The sequence below is a fragment of the Actinia tenebrosa genome, unplaced genomic scaffold (assembly GCF_029948245.1).
Source record: "Actinia tenebrosa isolate PJP-AT-01 unplaced genomic scaffold, QUT_ActTen_1.0 PGA_scaffold0__85_contigs__length_37466705, whole genome shotgun sequence".
NCBI lineage: Eukaryota > Metazoa > Cnidaria > Anthozoa > Actiniaria > Actiniidae > Actinia > Actinia tenebrosa.
The window spans coordinates 35,607,478-35,624,039 of record NW_028292569.1 but is presented as its reverse complement, the minus strand read 5'-3'; the positions used below and the strand labels follow the sequence as shown (position 1 = coordinate 35,624,039).

Here is a 16,562-nt window from a genome sequence, read left to right as displayed (position 1 = left end):
ATAATACTCACATTATGTATTTCTTTGTGGTAGTATTAAAATAAATCTATACAAAGTATCTACCGAAACTCAATAATCGTTTAGTGGTTACGAGCATCAGTGGTAAATAATCTCCAAAACTTCAAAAAATGAGTTTCAAAAAGGCTACTCTAAAGCAATCCTTTTACTTAAGCTTATTGTTGTTCCCATTTGTGTTTTCAATGCCCTTAGAAGAGCACGCTTTTACTGACAGTTCGTCTAAATCTGGCAATGCTTTCGCTGTGGAGATTGTTACGACCGAAGCGTTTAGAGTTGTGGATAAACGATTTCTTTCTGTGGCTATCGATACACATATACTTGAGATACATTGGAAGTGTTTTAATTTCTCGTCAGTAAGACTTTTTACCTTAGCCAAGGGTCTTCAACCAGCTTATTTAAGAATTGGAGGAAGCGGACAAGATTTTCTGTTTTACGATGGTGAAGTACACAAAATGAATGGCGTCGATCATGCTGTGCAGTCTCGAGAATGTAAAGATGAACAAGGAAGGAATATTAATGGACAGAAGAAAAAAGGAATCAATTTTACCATCAACAGCGATGATTTGGATAACATTCATGAGATTTCTGAAAAAGCTGGTTGGGATATTGTGTTTGGATTGAATCTGTTGTTGCGAAGTGATGACGGTTCATGGAATTCGAGTAATCCTTTGGAGATCATGCGTTACGCGGCTAAGAATGGTTACAACTTTGCTTGGGAGCTTGGAAATGGTAAGTGTATTTGGGATTAATATGAATACTATATATAAGACTCTAAATCGAGTCATAAAGTGACAGAACTATTGAAACCACCTCTGGGCTGATCAGTCAGGACTCCCAATAATGGAATGGAATCGGGATATTGAAACTTGTTAAGGAAGCGAAACCGAAGTTACAGCCCGACAAACGGCCCTCAAATCACAGGAGAGAACCAGAAATCAAATCTAGTCAAATATGATGGCAGGTGTCAGCATTAGCTTACTCGAATATTCGCCCGAGATGAAAGGTAAACTTGATGAAATACAATAACTGTATAGAACGCATCGGGAAAGGTATATTGGCTTATATCTATGAACCTGGTGGTGTATTATTAAACAACGCACACCACCCGTGCTTCCCTAGATTGCAGTTTTATACTTCAGTCAAGTCTAAAGCTCCAAATTAAAAACAGTTCGTATGGTTCCCAACACTAATCTAATAGAATGGTAAAGATTATTTAACGTAGATATAGATCAAAGATTATACTTATTCATTTGTCTCACGGTTGAGGCAGTTAGGAGGACTGCGACGTTGGTGTGGTGGGCGTGACGGAGTGCTTTTGAATGGTCGGTATCAACGCTTCAGGAATCTCAATTTTGCTGTCCCTATTGATGTTGTTGGGATGGAGTCTAATATGGATGACTTCTTCAGCTCTGCGTGTATACCCTTTGGGGAAATGTTTGTCTGTCGATAGAGTCCGTCACGCCCACCACCCGCAGGCAATCATAGCCCCAGCGCGATTCTCAAGGTAGCCAGACTGACGGTATATATAGGAAGACCACCTTCCATTCTACAACATCGCCTGATGTAGACTAGCAGTTGAAGTCGAATCGACGTCGCGGTCCTCGAAACAGCCACAATCGTGTGACAAATGAATAAAAAAAAAACGTTATGTCGTATTATATTTGTTTCCTTAGAACCCAACAATCTAGGCCAGTATGGCACGCCAATTACCGCAGAGCAAGATGCCATGGCTTTCTTAACGCTAAGACAGATTCTAAATGATGAGCCTGAACTCGGAAGAATGTTGATTGGACCAGATGTTGATCGCATATGGGAACAACCAAAAGCGCGGGAATATCTCAATCAGTACGATAGATTTATACAGCTGTCTTTCATGGTCTCTTGATTGATATAATTCATTTTGTTATTTTTCATTTCCACGACTGCGCATCTCTCACTCTATTCCTAGGGAAGCTTACGAAATGGTTGCAATGATTTCACTGATACCGTAGAGTAATTTGCCGCGATTCATATCCAAATATCCCAGGTTTTGTTATATTTTTGCCTTAATGTTGGTCATCCCAAAGCATTCCATTTTAGCGAATTAATGTTCCTTTCTCCTTTAGGTTTCTTCTTCTAGCCCCAGACACTGTAGACGCTATTTCATGGCATCAGTAAGCATTGACCTATGCAGGGTTTGACACGTACTAAAATTCATATCAAAAATTATATATTACAGCTAGGTTATCAAAACTGGGGCTTTTTTGGCATCCGAGAATAGTGTTAAATGACTAACAATGATGATGCCAGCTGACTGATGGAAAAAAAAAAAAAAAAAAAAAAAAAAAAAAAATTCAAACAAACGTTAAACAAAAGGATAGGTCAAAAATGAGTGGGTAGTGCAGAAATAGAGGGTTGCACACAAATTGAAAAAACAGTTGCAAGTGAAGTAAAAATGTAGGACTCCCTAAATCCTTTCCCCTAGAGTCTCAGTCTGTACACAGACGCCCCCACCCCTCACCTACATGCAAATCTATGCATGATTACTCGTTGAAAAAATAACGGTATTCTTGGAACATGTTGATAGCTTGAATTTTCCTCCTTCCTAAAGGTATTATGTCAATGGAAGAACAAGCACTGCGAAAGACTTCTACGACGTGCAAATACTGGACACCATGTTGGATCAACTGAATGACTTCAATGACATTGTCACCGTTAGAGCACCACAGACCAAAGCCTGGATCGGAGAAACGAGCAGCGCATGGGGCGGAGGGGCTGAGGGCTTGTCTGATAGATATATTGCTGGTTTTATGTATGTATGTCCATCTATCGGCTCTTGTTTTTCAGTTGAATCTCGAATCCTTTTGGTTCCAATTTTACATAAGTTCTATGTTTTCTCTCTCTGTTATATTAACCAACACGGTCCAACGTCTTTTGACACTTCGATGATCTCGAGATCACTAATAGTTTTAAACTAACAATAGCACAACAATGAAGAGTGAAACAACAGTTTGCACCAGACAGTCAAACTGTCATCTTACGGGACCCAACACCTCTGGAAATGAAATCCTGAATTTTGTCCTCAAATATCTCCAAAAATGAAAGTCAAATGTGGGTTGTACTGTATGTTTGCATGTACTCCATAAGGAACGTGTTTATGTATAGAAGCAATCACTAAGGACACTCAATATCAAGCATTTCAACAGGCCTCCGAGGGAATTTGCTGCTACATTTGATGGCACCCACCATGCACCCAATTAAATACAATTGGTTCCTATTTGGGACTATTGTTTTGACCTTGACCCTAAACGCAGTTTTTTTGTTGTCGTAACAAGGTGGTTGGATAAACTTGGACTCTCTGCTCGATTGAACCAGGACGTGGTCATCAGGCAGACATTTTTTGGGGGAAACTATGCACTTATTGGAACGGATTTACTACCAAACCCGGTAAGCAGGGGAGGGGAGTGAAGGGGAGCCCACGCCCGCTTTTTTTTTTGGTTTAAAAAACTTAATTTTGTGGGGTACACAGGCAACCCAGTTCATGAATTTTCTCTGACCCGCTTTTAAATCAGACAAAGTGATGCAAAATCATGTTCTAAACGTGTTATTGTTCCAGGATTACTGGCTGTCTCTTTTATACAAGCGACTGGTTGGTCAAGAAGTCTTGAAGGTAGAGCAGGGTACCGAGAGAGGAAGATTGCTCAGGGTTTACGCACACTGTACAAACTCTGCTGGGTAGGCATAATTTTCTTGGCATATCCTTCAAATTTTATCGAATATATTAAACAAGTGTTATTAAAGTCAGGGCCTCTAATCAAGGGAGAAACCTGACGAACACTTCCCACATGTGATGGCGAGTCTGGGAATCGAATCAACCTCATAAACCGCGTCACTAACCGGTCAAAGTGTGTTCCCATTGCCGCAGACATCCGTGTTAAAACCAATCAAACTGCATCATTGTTCATCAATTAAAATACAAACTCAGATATTACATCGTCACGGTCACGGAACAGACAAATCACGTGCGCAGAATCTTGCCTTGCACCCACTTTTGTTGATTAGTAAGAGATGGTCGGCTTCGATTTGCCATTAGCTTGTATGGCACTCATCCACAGTTTCCATATTCAGTGTACAGTATATAGAGGCTTTGCACCATCAGGTGATGGCAGTCATGACACATGAGGCACAACGATAGAGTGATTTATTACTTGTGTAAAACAGATTAAATAAGAATCGATAGTTCCCGCCTCCTGTCATGGTGTGATCACGTGGTGGTGCAAAGCCTCCATACCCAGCAGGAGCAGTGTCCAGTAGTTACAGATAGTTTCCTTGGTAACTAATCTACGTAATGATCACGTGACTTGGGGGTTCTATTTGCCATTAGCTTGCATCGTACTTATTTCCAGTTTCCTATATAACGTGTATAGTGAATACCCGGCAGGGGCAGTGACTGTCATAGCTCTCAACATTAACCCAAAAGAACAAGCCACATTTAGGCTGACAGGGGATCTACGAGGGATGGATGTTGATCAGTATCTACTGACACCGTATGGCGATGATTTGACGGAGCGGTAAGTGTAACAATGATGGCCCCGATGATGTCATCATCTTCTTTTAAGATTTCGGGTTAATGGTTTGAAATTGGAAAGTAAATTTAAAAAATCATGACTTGGCATGGATCATCCTTTGATGGCATTCCAGAATAATCTGACCAAGTCCGTCTTTCTTTACGTCTTGTTCAGGAGAGTAAACCTCAATGGCAAGCCTCTAAAACTGATCGATGACGCAACTCTCCCAAGTCTACATCCAGTGCGAGTATCGTCAGATCTACTTGTTCTTCCATCTCTGACGTTCTCCTTCTTTGTCGTACCCAATGCAAAAGCCGAGGCCTGCAAAACCACTTTATACTCTTAAGCAATAAAATTTTTATCTTTTGTCCCAATGCCCAAGTAAACTAGACCTCCATCTCAAAGAAAAATCCTGTAGTTTCGGTGACTTAGATTTCTTATCAAGTTTTACTCTATGTCATCTTTTCAGTTTTTTTTTCAATGCCTAAGATAAACTAGCTCTCCATCAAATAAAGATACTGTAGTTTCGGTGAGCTGAAGATTTAATTCTTTATCGACTGTCAACTCTATATGGTATAGGGATATTGCGGTTGTCAATATTGGGACTTTGTTCTTTTATCGCCTCCTGTCACATGCTCGTCTTTTTTTCTCTTTCCCTTGTGCTGGGTTGATCGTAATTTCTATTAGGCGTAATGTGTGTATTTATTTGTTAATTATTCGCTTACTTGGTGACAAAATGAATCCCACCCAAGATCCGTCTAATTGACCAAATTTCAAACGACATGTCTATTTAAGGTGTTTTTTTACCTTCGTGCCAATGACGTAGACAAATATGTAGATTGAACTCATTAACAAATTAGGACATTTCGCCTTGGGTCTAAAGCCAATTTATTTGGTGTCGTAGCAACGTGACGTCGCTTCTTAAGGAACTTCGTCCAAAGGGGTTCGGCTACCTTCAACAAAAAAGCTCTAAGCTGATGGCCAGAAGATATCGGTCTCACAACCAATGGTTGCTAGGAGACAGGCACAATCAACTCATGTGTTGTTGCTAGGTGATGTTGCCACTCATCGACAAAGTGACCATACCGATTTATTTGGTGTCATAGCAACGTGGCGTCACTTCTCCTACAGCGCTCTCGCAATTACCGGTTGCTAGGAAACAAGCACGATCAACCCCTGTGTTGTTGCTAGGCGGTGGTTTTAGAGTGACTATATAAAGACATGGCTGGTTGGATTATTCTCCGAACGCAGTAGAGATTGCACAGCTGTTAATAATGATGAGATTTTTGGTCTCAGAACAACCTTCCCCTGTTCAGAATGAGCAAGTACCTCTGGGATTCGTTTTGCCTGGAGAGGTAATCCATTGCGAAATCAGTGAATCTGATACCAGTGAACATCTGGCGGTAAGGCATCGAAAACTTCCCTTCAACATGTGCAACACTGACACTGATGACTCAAATGAATCAGAAGCTTATGCCCTGCCTATGTTAGAAATCTCCCTCGAAAACGTGAACCAAAATTCGACGATTGGCCAAAGAAGACATTCTATTAGTGTTCGTATCAAAGACAACTCCGCAGAGATACAAAGTACTTGCATGGAAGCTTCACCAACATACAAAGTACCAGCACTAGACTTGATCGACAACGAAGCGGCGGAGGTCGACATTACAGCCTGGACACTCGAAACCGAAAAGAATGAAAAAGAACCTGTTTCAAGGCGAATAAACAGCAGAGCTGAACAAAACGGTGCTGATATGCAACATGTAGGAATGTCTGTGGAACTAGCCTTGTCGTTGGAAAATGAAGTACAAAGAGCATTAATGAGAGTGGTTAGAAACGACAAAAAGGCTTTGAAGATACTAGGGGTCTCTTCTCGCTAAAACAATATTCTTCCTTTTATTAAGGTCCATTGTATAGTAAGGAATGCACGTACTATGGAACAATACAAGTTCATCAAGATTCCACGGGTTTTAGTCGAGTGGCTGTATATTTTGACGCACAACTGATGCTAAAAGGCTGCGCAAAAAAAACTCAAAACTGGAGTATTCGTAACTAGCACATACGATTTTCAGAATAACAGGTCTGATAAAACTAGTCTTTCCTTTGTACTCTTTCTATTTTATTGGCTCTGTTACTATAATATTGTTTTTAAAAATATCTATATTCGTGTATTTTTCAAGTACCATTAAAAGCATTGCTGGTCTATTCAGTGCTGACTAGAAGATTCTTTGACCTCGCGCGCATGCGCTATTGGGTGCCCAAAGAAAGAAACCGTACTTCAGTGATCGCTATACTCGCGGTCTCCGATTGCTTGGACGTCATTCAACTGGGTGTTCGAGACATTGACCATAGCGCCATACACTTTAACGAAACCCAAATAGTTTACATATACAGCTATTTCAAAATGGTTGGTGAAGGTTTTGGTTGCATGTTGCTTATAACCTTGAATTGTACCATGGTTCATATGTAAATAATCTCAACACAGAATGAAATATGCCAAAACTGAAACGTGCAAAGTTTGGGAAAAATTCGTCGTACTAGCTATTGTGACCTTTCACTGATCGATTGCATTCACAGCCCCATAGTGCAATTTGGGCTTGGTATGCAACATGTATCATAATGTTTACCAACCATTTTTGGAAAAACTATTTAGAGGCTTTGCACCAACACGCGACGGCAGCCATGTTAGATGGCAGGAATCGTTTTACATGAGAAAGAATTCAGTTCCCAAGAGCAAAGGGATTTTATTGTTCTGTCATCTAACCACAGGCAGTCCAAGCTGAATTATGGGGGCCGGAACGTGATGGTGCAAAGCCTCTATGCGTAAAAAAAAAAAACAACTGGTAAAAATAACTCGGCTTGGGGTCCCTGTGGTAATCTTTAGATGTGTTTGTTAAAGGGGTTGCAGATAGTTCGACGGCGCCCAACCCGTTTCATCATTAACTTTTACCATCCACCACCCACCATCGTCTTGCTGTAATACCTCTATAGTATCACCCTCTTGAAAGCTGACTGACGTCTCGTCATCTTCACAGAAGGTTGCTATGGCAACGTAAAACTGTTTGGCGGGCTTCGAAGAGTCAGGTCTTTTAGGAGGGTCAGGTGGGTCACGCCTTTGTGGTCTATTGGTTTGATTAGCAATTGGAGTGATATTATCTGGTGTCTTCATCTCCAGGTAGCTCGAAGGTGCCCACCCTTCTCGATTAGTAGCTTGTGTTTTCACCAACCACCAACCAGAACCTGAATCCTCAAGAAAGTCGAATAAATCTCCTTCACTAAAACTCAAACCATCTTGGTCCGTGTTTGTGAAGGCTGCTATGGCAACACACTGCGACGCTGATGGCTTTGCTGGCTCGTTTCTAGTCGGCTTTTCTGTTGTCGGTGGTATCTTTTTACTTGGTGTTTCTGCTTGTTTTGGCGTCTCGTCCAATTGGGGAGCAAATATAGGAATTTTAGACTCGAACAAAGCCGTGTTTAGTTTACCAATCTTTTTAGGTCGGTTTATATTATCGTCTTTTTTATTTGACACAGGAGAATTCTGCTTGACAGGTTTTAAAGGAAAAACAGGTTTGTGTTGTTGGTTTTGAAGAGAGTCTCTTTGAGGATTTCTCGAGGAAACTGGTAGAGCCATTGGCTTCTGGGAAACAGATGGCTTAGTACTCGGTACAGGAGGTGGCACTGGCTTTGCTGTTGTTTTCTGTGGAAAAGCTGGTTTTCCCTTGGGGACAGGGTGTGGGGATGGTTTCGCTTTGGGCTTTTGTGCAAGTGTTGGTTTTGCACTGGGGACAGGTGGAGGAGTTGGTTTTCCGTTTGTTTTCTGTAAGGTGGCAGGTTTTCCACTTAGAACTGGAGATGGGAGTGGCTTTCCATCTGTTTTTCGTAAAGTCCCCGGTTTTCCACTTGGAACTGAAGGAAGGAGTGGCTTTTTATTCATTTTCTGTGAAGACACAGGTTTTGAACTTGGAATCGCAGGAAGAGCTGGCTTACTTGCACCCTGTGATGACGAAGACGGTTTACTTGCTGGTGGCTTTGGTCTCCGTGGAGCCGGCGAGTTCTTTATCTCTTGTTTCGTCAAATAACTCGATGGCACCCATCCTTGTTTCTCATTTAATCTCACCAGCCACCATTCCCCTTCGCTCTTGTCCACGACCTCTACAACATCTCCTTCTTTCAGACAAACAACGCCATCAGAACTGTCCTCAAAATCGGAAACTGCCGCATACATTTCTTTAGTAGATGACTGACCAGATGGTTCAGCAGGCTCACTAGCGGCGCAGCTCTTTAATCTCATTGAGCTCAAAGCAATATTTAGATCGCTTTTCAAATCAGGTGACTGTGAAGTCTCCGGCTTAATTTCCGAAATGCTTAATCTTGAACTGGGCAGTTGGGGTCGGTCCGGTTTAGGAGTAACCACGTTTCCTTTCTGACTTCTATTTCTTTTCTCAACGTACGACGACGGTATCCAGCCCTCGTGTCCTCCTATTTTTCCAAGCCACCAACCGTTCGGCGACTTGTCTAATATTTCGACAGCTTCGCCCTTGTCAAAGCTAAGACCCGACTGAATATCGACAGCTCGAAAGTCTCCGATAGTGACGTACTCGGCTTCGGAGTGTATTGCAGCTGTCTCTTTGACGGGCTCGAAGTGTTTCTCGTAGGACTGATTAGCAATGGAAAATGGTTTTCTAATTGAACGCTTGACCTATTGAATAAAAAAAATCATGAGATGTTTACATTGCTCTCTACTGAAACTAGAGCTAATAAGCCACAAAAACCACTAAAAAGACTAGAATAGTGCAAGGGATTAGCTGTAAATACTGTCTAGAAGCCGGCTAGTCTTTTCCCTGATGCCTTTGACTATAGAATATTATTCTGCATAATCCTTAAATTAAGAGCGGATCGAACTTAATTGCCGTATGATTTGAAGTCTATACGGCGGCTCAACCTTTCTAGATGTCTCAGGGGTATGGCAATATATAATTTTTGCAATTTTGGAATATGTTAGCAAATGTTATGACGAGCACAATACTTTTACTCACAGATGCTTTTCTTGGTGGGACTCCTTTGCCTTTCCTTGCTGTTTTAAGAACAAATAAAATATCATTAACTATTGAATATATACTGGTTTCCAAGTTTACGTTGTTGACCAGACAAGAAAGAGAAAAGATGAGTCCTGCGCATTCTTAGACAATAAACGACTTGCACTACAAGGTCACGTGACCCAACCTGACTTAAAACGAGCAGCTGTGTCAAAATTAACATCCGGAATCAAAAGAGCACCTCGATATTAGGGTGGCGGTGTTTTAGCTCATAACAAGCGAAAAAGGATAAATGACATTAAATATAAAATCAAATATTCTATAAGGAGTTGTAAGGGAAAATACGCTGGATGGCAAGAGGTTGCCAGTCAACACTTTTCCCATACAAATCCTTATAAATTGTTCAATTTTATGTTTAATGCCATTTCTCCTATAGTCAACATTATGAGCTCAAACTTCGCCCTGTTACTAATGTTGAGCTGTTCTTTTTATTTCTAAAGTTCGTTTTCATACAACTGCTCGTATTAAGGGAGGTGGGGTCACGTGACCTGTTAGTTCGAGTCGTCTATTACAAACAAACCGCTAAACGAATGATCTAGTTTCATGCGCAGAAATGTTTCGTCAAGCCTCCGTTCTTCCATTTGACCTGTGCAAAAAAGCGCTGGTATTGAAAAAAAGGAAATATTTTCTTACCCAAGTTTGAGGTAGGTTGCTGCATAATCGGGGCATGAGTAATGACTGGTACCGAGTCCCGCTTAGGTACCGCACCGCCGATTTCGGCCGCGTGTAACTGCATAGGGTCTGGTTTCTTGAGGTACATGGCTGGGGCCCAGCCTTCCTTGTTTTGGTACCTGATAGGAAAAAGGTTCTTTTAGGATTCAATATTTATGCCATCGTTTCGCGCGCTTGTTCTTTGTGCAGTCATAAACCACGTGGTTCATCAGAGACAAGCTCTGTACCGTGTTAGATTTTGCAACCAACTATAATGCTGGCGCACGTTTCTTACCTTATCAACCACCAACCATCAAAGTTCTTCTTCACCACAGTAACAATAACACCCATCTCGAAGCTTATCTCATCATCGAGCTCAGCGATGTGGGATGTTGTAGTGATAAATTGATTCTCTGCAAAAAGACTTGACTTTAAACTATAGCCATGTATCCAGTTGTAAGGGGAATGTCTTTCAGTATACTTTGCAAGTTTTGGACCCAACCACTTACACCTAAGACATACATTACCCATTGGTTACCTTCTACAGAGCTGACATCTGTAAAGTCCATATCATCTGATGGGCCATCTAAAGGTTCAAGATATGCCGCTGGGACCCAACCCTGCTCTTCATCTAAGTTCACAAACCACCAACCTATGATGACAAAAAAATTATTAACTCCTTCCATCTATTTCATCCATGAACCCATTTTTTAAAAACACATTAAAAATTAGTTACGGAAGGGAAATATTAAAATCGTGCAAACTAAAAGGTACCATGTTCCAGGTTTGGATTGATAGTCATGCAGAAGCAAGTATAGATTATGTGGGGTTGAGGGGATGGATTAGGTGCTGTTTTTGGGTGGCTGGGTACCCATCCCCTTTGAAGTTTTCAAAAAATATTATTAAAACAGCTATGTACTAATGGTAATTAAGGGACACTGAATCCATCCTTCCTTCCCTAACAATGTACTTGCCCTGTGATGAAAACTCAGTTCAAACTCAAAGTCTCGTGCTCACCATTTTCATTCTTGTCGATGACCTCAACAACATCCTCGGCAGCCATACTGATCTCATTTCGATTCTGTTTCTGGTAATCAGCGATAGCGACATACTGATCCAGGGATATTGGATCTGAAATGTTGTCAGCTAAAGAAAAGAATAGCAAAATAAATTATTTTGGCAAATACACCAGCACATAGTTAATAGAGGGGAATGGTTAGGAAACCTATTGTTATCAGGTCTTTGTTCGCTTTTGATGTTGAACCGGTCTTGACGGTGCACAATGTTTGATTTATGCTCATCCGAAATTGCAAAATAAGTAAACATAAACTTTGTGTACGGGATTGGTGTAAGGAATATTCAAATATCTCTTATAAATCTTTAAGTATTTTGAAATAGCAGCCAAAAGAAAGATTTTGGTCTGTTCGCTCAGCCATTGCCAACGATGGTAAAACAATGGTAAAACAAAGGATTGTGCACTGTCACGCTTGAAAAAAGTGAACAAAGACATATAACAATAGGTTTCATAACCATTCCCCTCTATTAACTATGACCAGCAAGACCACAAACTCATTTGTACAGGCTTAACCTTGTTTATAAGCCAGATATTCACATATGCTATAAACATCTGCTGGATGAGTCTTTAGTCATAAAACACTGCAGTGGCATTCACCAAAAGTGAATATTTAAATTAATTTGATACCTAAATTATTGTCTTACCGGTTTCATTTTTCTTCTTCTTTTTCCTTAAAATAAACACGAGAGATCAGAATTGAGAACATTCATTGAACCATTTTCAGAATACAAGATTATATTGCTTATCTAATGAAAATGCTCAGAAGCAGTTGCTATTGTTACACTCACATGCGACATCTGTTCTAACATATCTATCTAGGAGATGTCTCCCTGTCCACTTATGCACTTACTCAGCTGGGATGTCAATATCATCAGAACTGGGCTCAAAGAACTTCAGCACAAGGTCACTCTGTGAGAGTTTAGGGTCTAATTCAATAAGTTTCTGGAATGAAAATAAAATATAAGTTATGGTCTGTTGCTTAACAGCAAGGAGTGTACAGATGAAATCCAAATTTAAAAATGGGTGAAGGTCTAAATGTATGTGCATTTGATCACCAATGGCATATCCAGCCAAATTTTAGGGGGGGGGGGGGGCTAATTGAGTTTAGGGGGGGTAATTGAGTTTCTTCCGCCAACACAATGGAAAACAATAAAAAAGCATCTAATTCTTCAGTTTAGTTTTTTTTCTGCTGAAGGGGAGCTGAAGCCCCCCTTTGCTCCCTCCTGGATCTGCCATTGTTCTATGGGGTGCATTGAGTGGTTAGATACCCATTTTAGGAGTATTCAAAATAAGAACAAGAAACAATATAAAATTCAAAGAGAAAGAGATATACTGGCTTTCTAGTAAGCAGCCACCCCACCTGAAATCATCTTGCATCTGCTATAATTTTATATAACAAAACTCGTTTAAACCAATCACAGGATACAAGATAATTACTTTCTTATCCAATTAGAAACCTGTAATATGTTACTATCCCTGACATTTCACAGCATGCTGATACTGTTATTATTGTACAGTAGTTATAGGACTGTTCTCATGATGAAACAAGTTTATTTTACTTACTGAACAATATTCATCAATGGATTCTTTTCTTTTGAGTGCAACATCTCGGACATGACTTCTCCCAAAGATTATTTTTCCTGACAATTTAACATGATCATTTAATTTGTTATTGCTCTTATTTAAAACAATGATTAATAATATGAGTTACCAATTCACAGCCCAGTCGCAGTGTACCAATAGGTATTTCCATGGACTTCATGGAGTAGGGCTAACCCCTCTCATCTGATTTTTTCTTGTTCTCTTAGTTGCATAACCTTACTTAACCCTGATTTTTAAGTTTCTTCTACTTAAAAAAAATAGTGGTCCTTCCCTACTAGAGCCATTCAACATCCCTCAAATAAATTTTTCCTTTATGTCCCCTAAACATCCTTAGAAAACTCATTAATAATTCATGAAGAAAACACAATAGAAATCATGACCATGAAGGTGATTTTAAATCGGATAAAGATTCGTCTTCATTTGCATAAACTTTAACTTGGATTTTCTCTATCAAACTTGGTTCATTTCGTAAAAAAAATCGGTACACAATGAGAACAAACATCATAAGTTTTCTAAGCCGTTTAATAATCTCGCAGATCGTGTTTTATCGGGTCTAAAACCACTCGGCTGCGCCTCGTGTTTTATACCCGATAAAACACTCCTGCTCGTTTATTAAACATTACTTAGATGATAGTCATAGATGATAGTCATTTACAAATACCTGGAAGAAATGGTATTACTCTTGTGCTTGGGTTTTGCACTCCACCCTCCACTGGAAATTCTTCAAGCAACTTTGTCTTAAAAAAGAAACCAAAATTGTCAAATTACATTTTCATTTTCAAGCACCATGTGAACACAAGATGTTTGCTTGCATTTTGAATTCCTACAATCTTTCTCTTCTTTTGTCATTATAATTAGACTAACTAACTTTCATAATAACAATAACCTTATTTAGATAACATAGGAATACTGATTGAAAATAATAATGTATGGCTGAAGTTCTTTCGATGATACCATGATTTAAATTCAAGTATTGTTTGTTGTCAGAAAAATTTTCACTTTCCATAAAGTAATAGCCTAAAGATTGTATCGCAAAGGAAATTGTTTGATTGCACTAGCTTGTTCAAGGCTGTGGCTTCCACTTGGACAGTGGTCTTGTTTTTTTAAAAAAGCTGGTCCTGTTTTTTTATCTACATGTGTAATAAATATTTTTTTACAAGGGGGGGAAATGGTTCTGAAGGTAAAAGTAGTGCTGTTAAAACCAGAACAACCATACTGATAGCTATGACCCCGACCCTGTTGACATTACAACAGTTTCATCATTTTGTGTTCATTGCAGTTGAACATTATTATTATACGACACACTCAGTTTCCCATGTATTACAACCATTTTTCTCCTTTCCCATTTTGCGGCTAACATCAGTGGTTTGAGCTTGTGAATTCTATCTTTGCTTGTTTACGATAAAAATGGTTGTTTTTCAGGCACTTTTTTCTAGCTTTTTTCATGTCGTACAATAAACAATGTATTACACTGCTATAGTTGTGTATAAGTACAGGCAGATAATTTTACTCATAAAGCTGTATTGCTATGGCCGTTTTCACTTGTAAAATTATCCGGCCATAATACAGAACTAGCAGTGTAATAATCTTTATATATATTGCACAGTAAAGCATACCATATATACCTAGCTAAATCCTGTCATTTAATCAAATGCATATGAAAAACATACCTTGACAAATTAAGATATTCTTACTATTGTTGTAGCTACTCTGCGCTTTTTAAGCTTATTGTGACAGAGTCAAAAGACACTATTTCGGACAGTAATTATTTAGTCATAAATCTATATTTTAATTAGGAATGCCTCGTGTACACATAGGAATGTAATTCTTTAGTTAACTGTTTGCGTGGAAAATGCGTAAGCAAGAAATAATTTCCGTACGTAATTACATTACAGTGAGTCATGCCTAGGTTTGGCGCTTGTTTACGTAAGTTCGTGTTTGGGACATCCTGTTTGCGCCTAGGGCGTGCAACATTGCATAGGATGTGTAAGGTCTTAAGAATGCAGGTTTTTCCATAAAAATAGGCCCAAACTAAGCTTAAAGCAGTGTAGTAAAAGTTCTTGAAGACGTTGCACATATCAAGACAAGGAATTCTCTACGATGTAAAGAGATATCCTGTAATCTTGTTCCCGTTTTTTTTCGAGTATTGTAAAGTTGTGTGAATTTTTCAATAAATTCTTTTGTCAAAACCACTTGCAATCTGATTCATAGCTGAGCGCCTTGCCGCCGGTTACATTATAATAATTGTGAATCTAACGTATGTTAATTTAGATTTTGGATATCCAAAAACAAATAATTTCGTCATTGAATGAATGAATAAATATAAAGTTTAGGAAAATACCACGAATTTACAGTACGCAAGGAACGACACAGCGGGTCTTAAAGAAATAATCTTCGTCGTCTAGGACTTTCAGGATGTATGGAAAGTTATGGAAAGCAATATAGCTTTCGATATAGCAACGTTTAGCAATGTAGCACATTTAATTTCATACCAGACAGATAATTATAGTAATTCTATTTTAATGTGTACGTTCAAATATCAGTCGTATAACAACATTTTACCTGAAGATCGAAGAACTTGCTGTATCTTCTATAAACTACATTTACACTTCCATCTGACCATGTAACACTTATAACATACACCTACGAATACAGTTTTAAACGTAATATATTTTTAATAACATTTTTATATCCTTTATTCTTTGAACTTTGTTAATCAGTCTTTAACAAAAAATAAATATGATAATCAACTGTATAAAATGAAATAAATCTTAGGATTAGGCTTCTTGTAAAATTTATATGCTAGAAAATGTTAAATCTTTATTTGAAAACTGATACTGGAATCATAAGACTTCGAAAAAATTAGATATTTGTTTATAAATGCTGTTTGTTTTGAGTGTTTTTAATGGGGCAAGCACCAACCCTATAGTTACTATAAACCGGAAGAATAGTTTTCCCAAACACACAAAATATCCAAATACTTACATAATGTTTGCTAGGAACTTTTCGTTTCTGTATATCCACGATCTTTACACTCGTAAGAGTACGTTTAACCATGTTTTCTCTGCAAAATTCTGGATCTATGAGCTGCTTCAAGTTCCTTCGATCGGATATGATTCTTCTTGTTCGTTCAACGCGCAAGTGAGCCCACGAGCTTCTAGTGATGTAAACGGAAGTGAAAGAACAAGCCCAACCGGAAGTGAAACGGAACAGAAGAGTAACGCCTTGCATTGATTGCTATTACATTTATATCTTTGAATCTACAATGATTTTTTCCTGATTCACATATGCAGGGCTTTCTTTTCTGAACATGATGACCATTTATGGCCATAGGCCGTATGTAAGGTTGCATATGAAAGAGGGAAAAAGGAAACGATAGACTAAAGAGAAGAGAAGAAGAGAAGAGAAGAGAAGAGAAGAGAAGAGAAGAGAAGAGAAGAGAAGAGAAGAGAAGAGAAGAGAAAAGGCAGTCCATTTCGCGTCATATATGGGTTGGCTACAGAGTACCCCCTTTAGATTTCCTCGGGATTTAAGTCCCCAATGTCCCCAGTTCCTGCCAAGTCACTGACGAGA

General features: G+C 39.2%; 2 protein-coding genes across 2 annotated transcripts; one reads left to right on the top strand and one right to left on the bottom strand.

Moving 5' to 3' along the window:
* The first annotated feature begins 68 nt into the window (after positions 1 to 68).
* On the top strand, positions 69 to 7,405 carry LOC116297207 (heparanase). The gene is made up of 8 exons (XM_031705386.2): positions 69 to 747; positions 1,692 to 1,863; positions 2,124 to 2,171; positions 2,609 to 2,809; positions 3,333 to 3,444; positions 3,614 to 3,732; positions 4,425 to 4,568; positions 4,740 to 7,405. Exons 1-8 carry the CDS (start codon positions 129 to 131, stop codon positions 4,909 to 4,911), a joined length of 1,587 nt encoding a protein of 528 aa, XP_031561246.1. The 5' UTR covers positions 69 to 128; the 3' UTR covers positions 4,912 to 7,405.
* LOC116297206 (uncharacterized) lies at positions 6,663 to 16,112 on the bottom strand. Its single transcript, XM_031705385.2, has 12 exons — positions 15,975 to 16,112; positions 15,552 to 15,632; positions 13,651 to 13,726; positions 12,951 to 13,027; positions 12,238 to 12,329; positions 12,032 to 12,057; positions 11,330 to 11,458; positions 10,851 to 10,964; positions 10,608 to 10,725; positions 10,295 to 10,452; positions 9,602 to 9,639; positions 6,663 to 9,264 (listed from the first exon to the last, which is right to left on the bottom strand). Exons 1-12 carry the CDS (start codon positions 16,044 to 16,046, stop codon positions 7,459 to 7,461), a joined length of 2,787 nt encoding a protein of 928 aa, XP_031561245.1. The 5' UTR covers positions 16,047 to 16,112; the 3' UTR covers positions 6,663 to 7,458.
* Between the last annotated feature and the right edge of the window lie 450 nt (positions 16,113 to 16,562).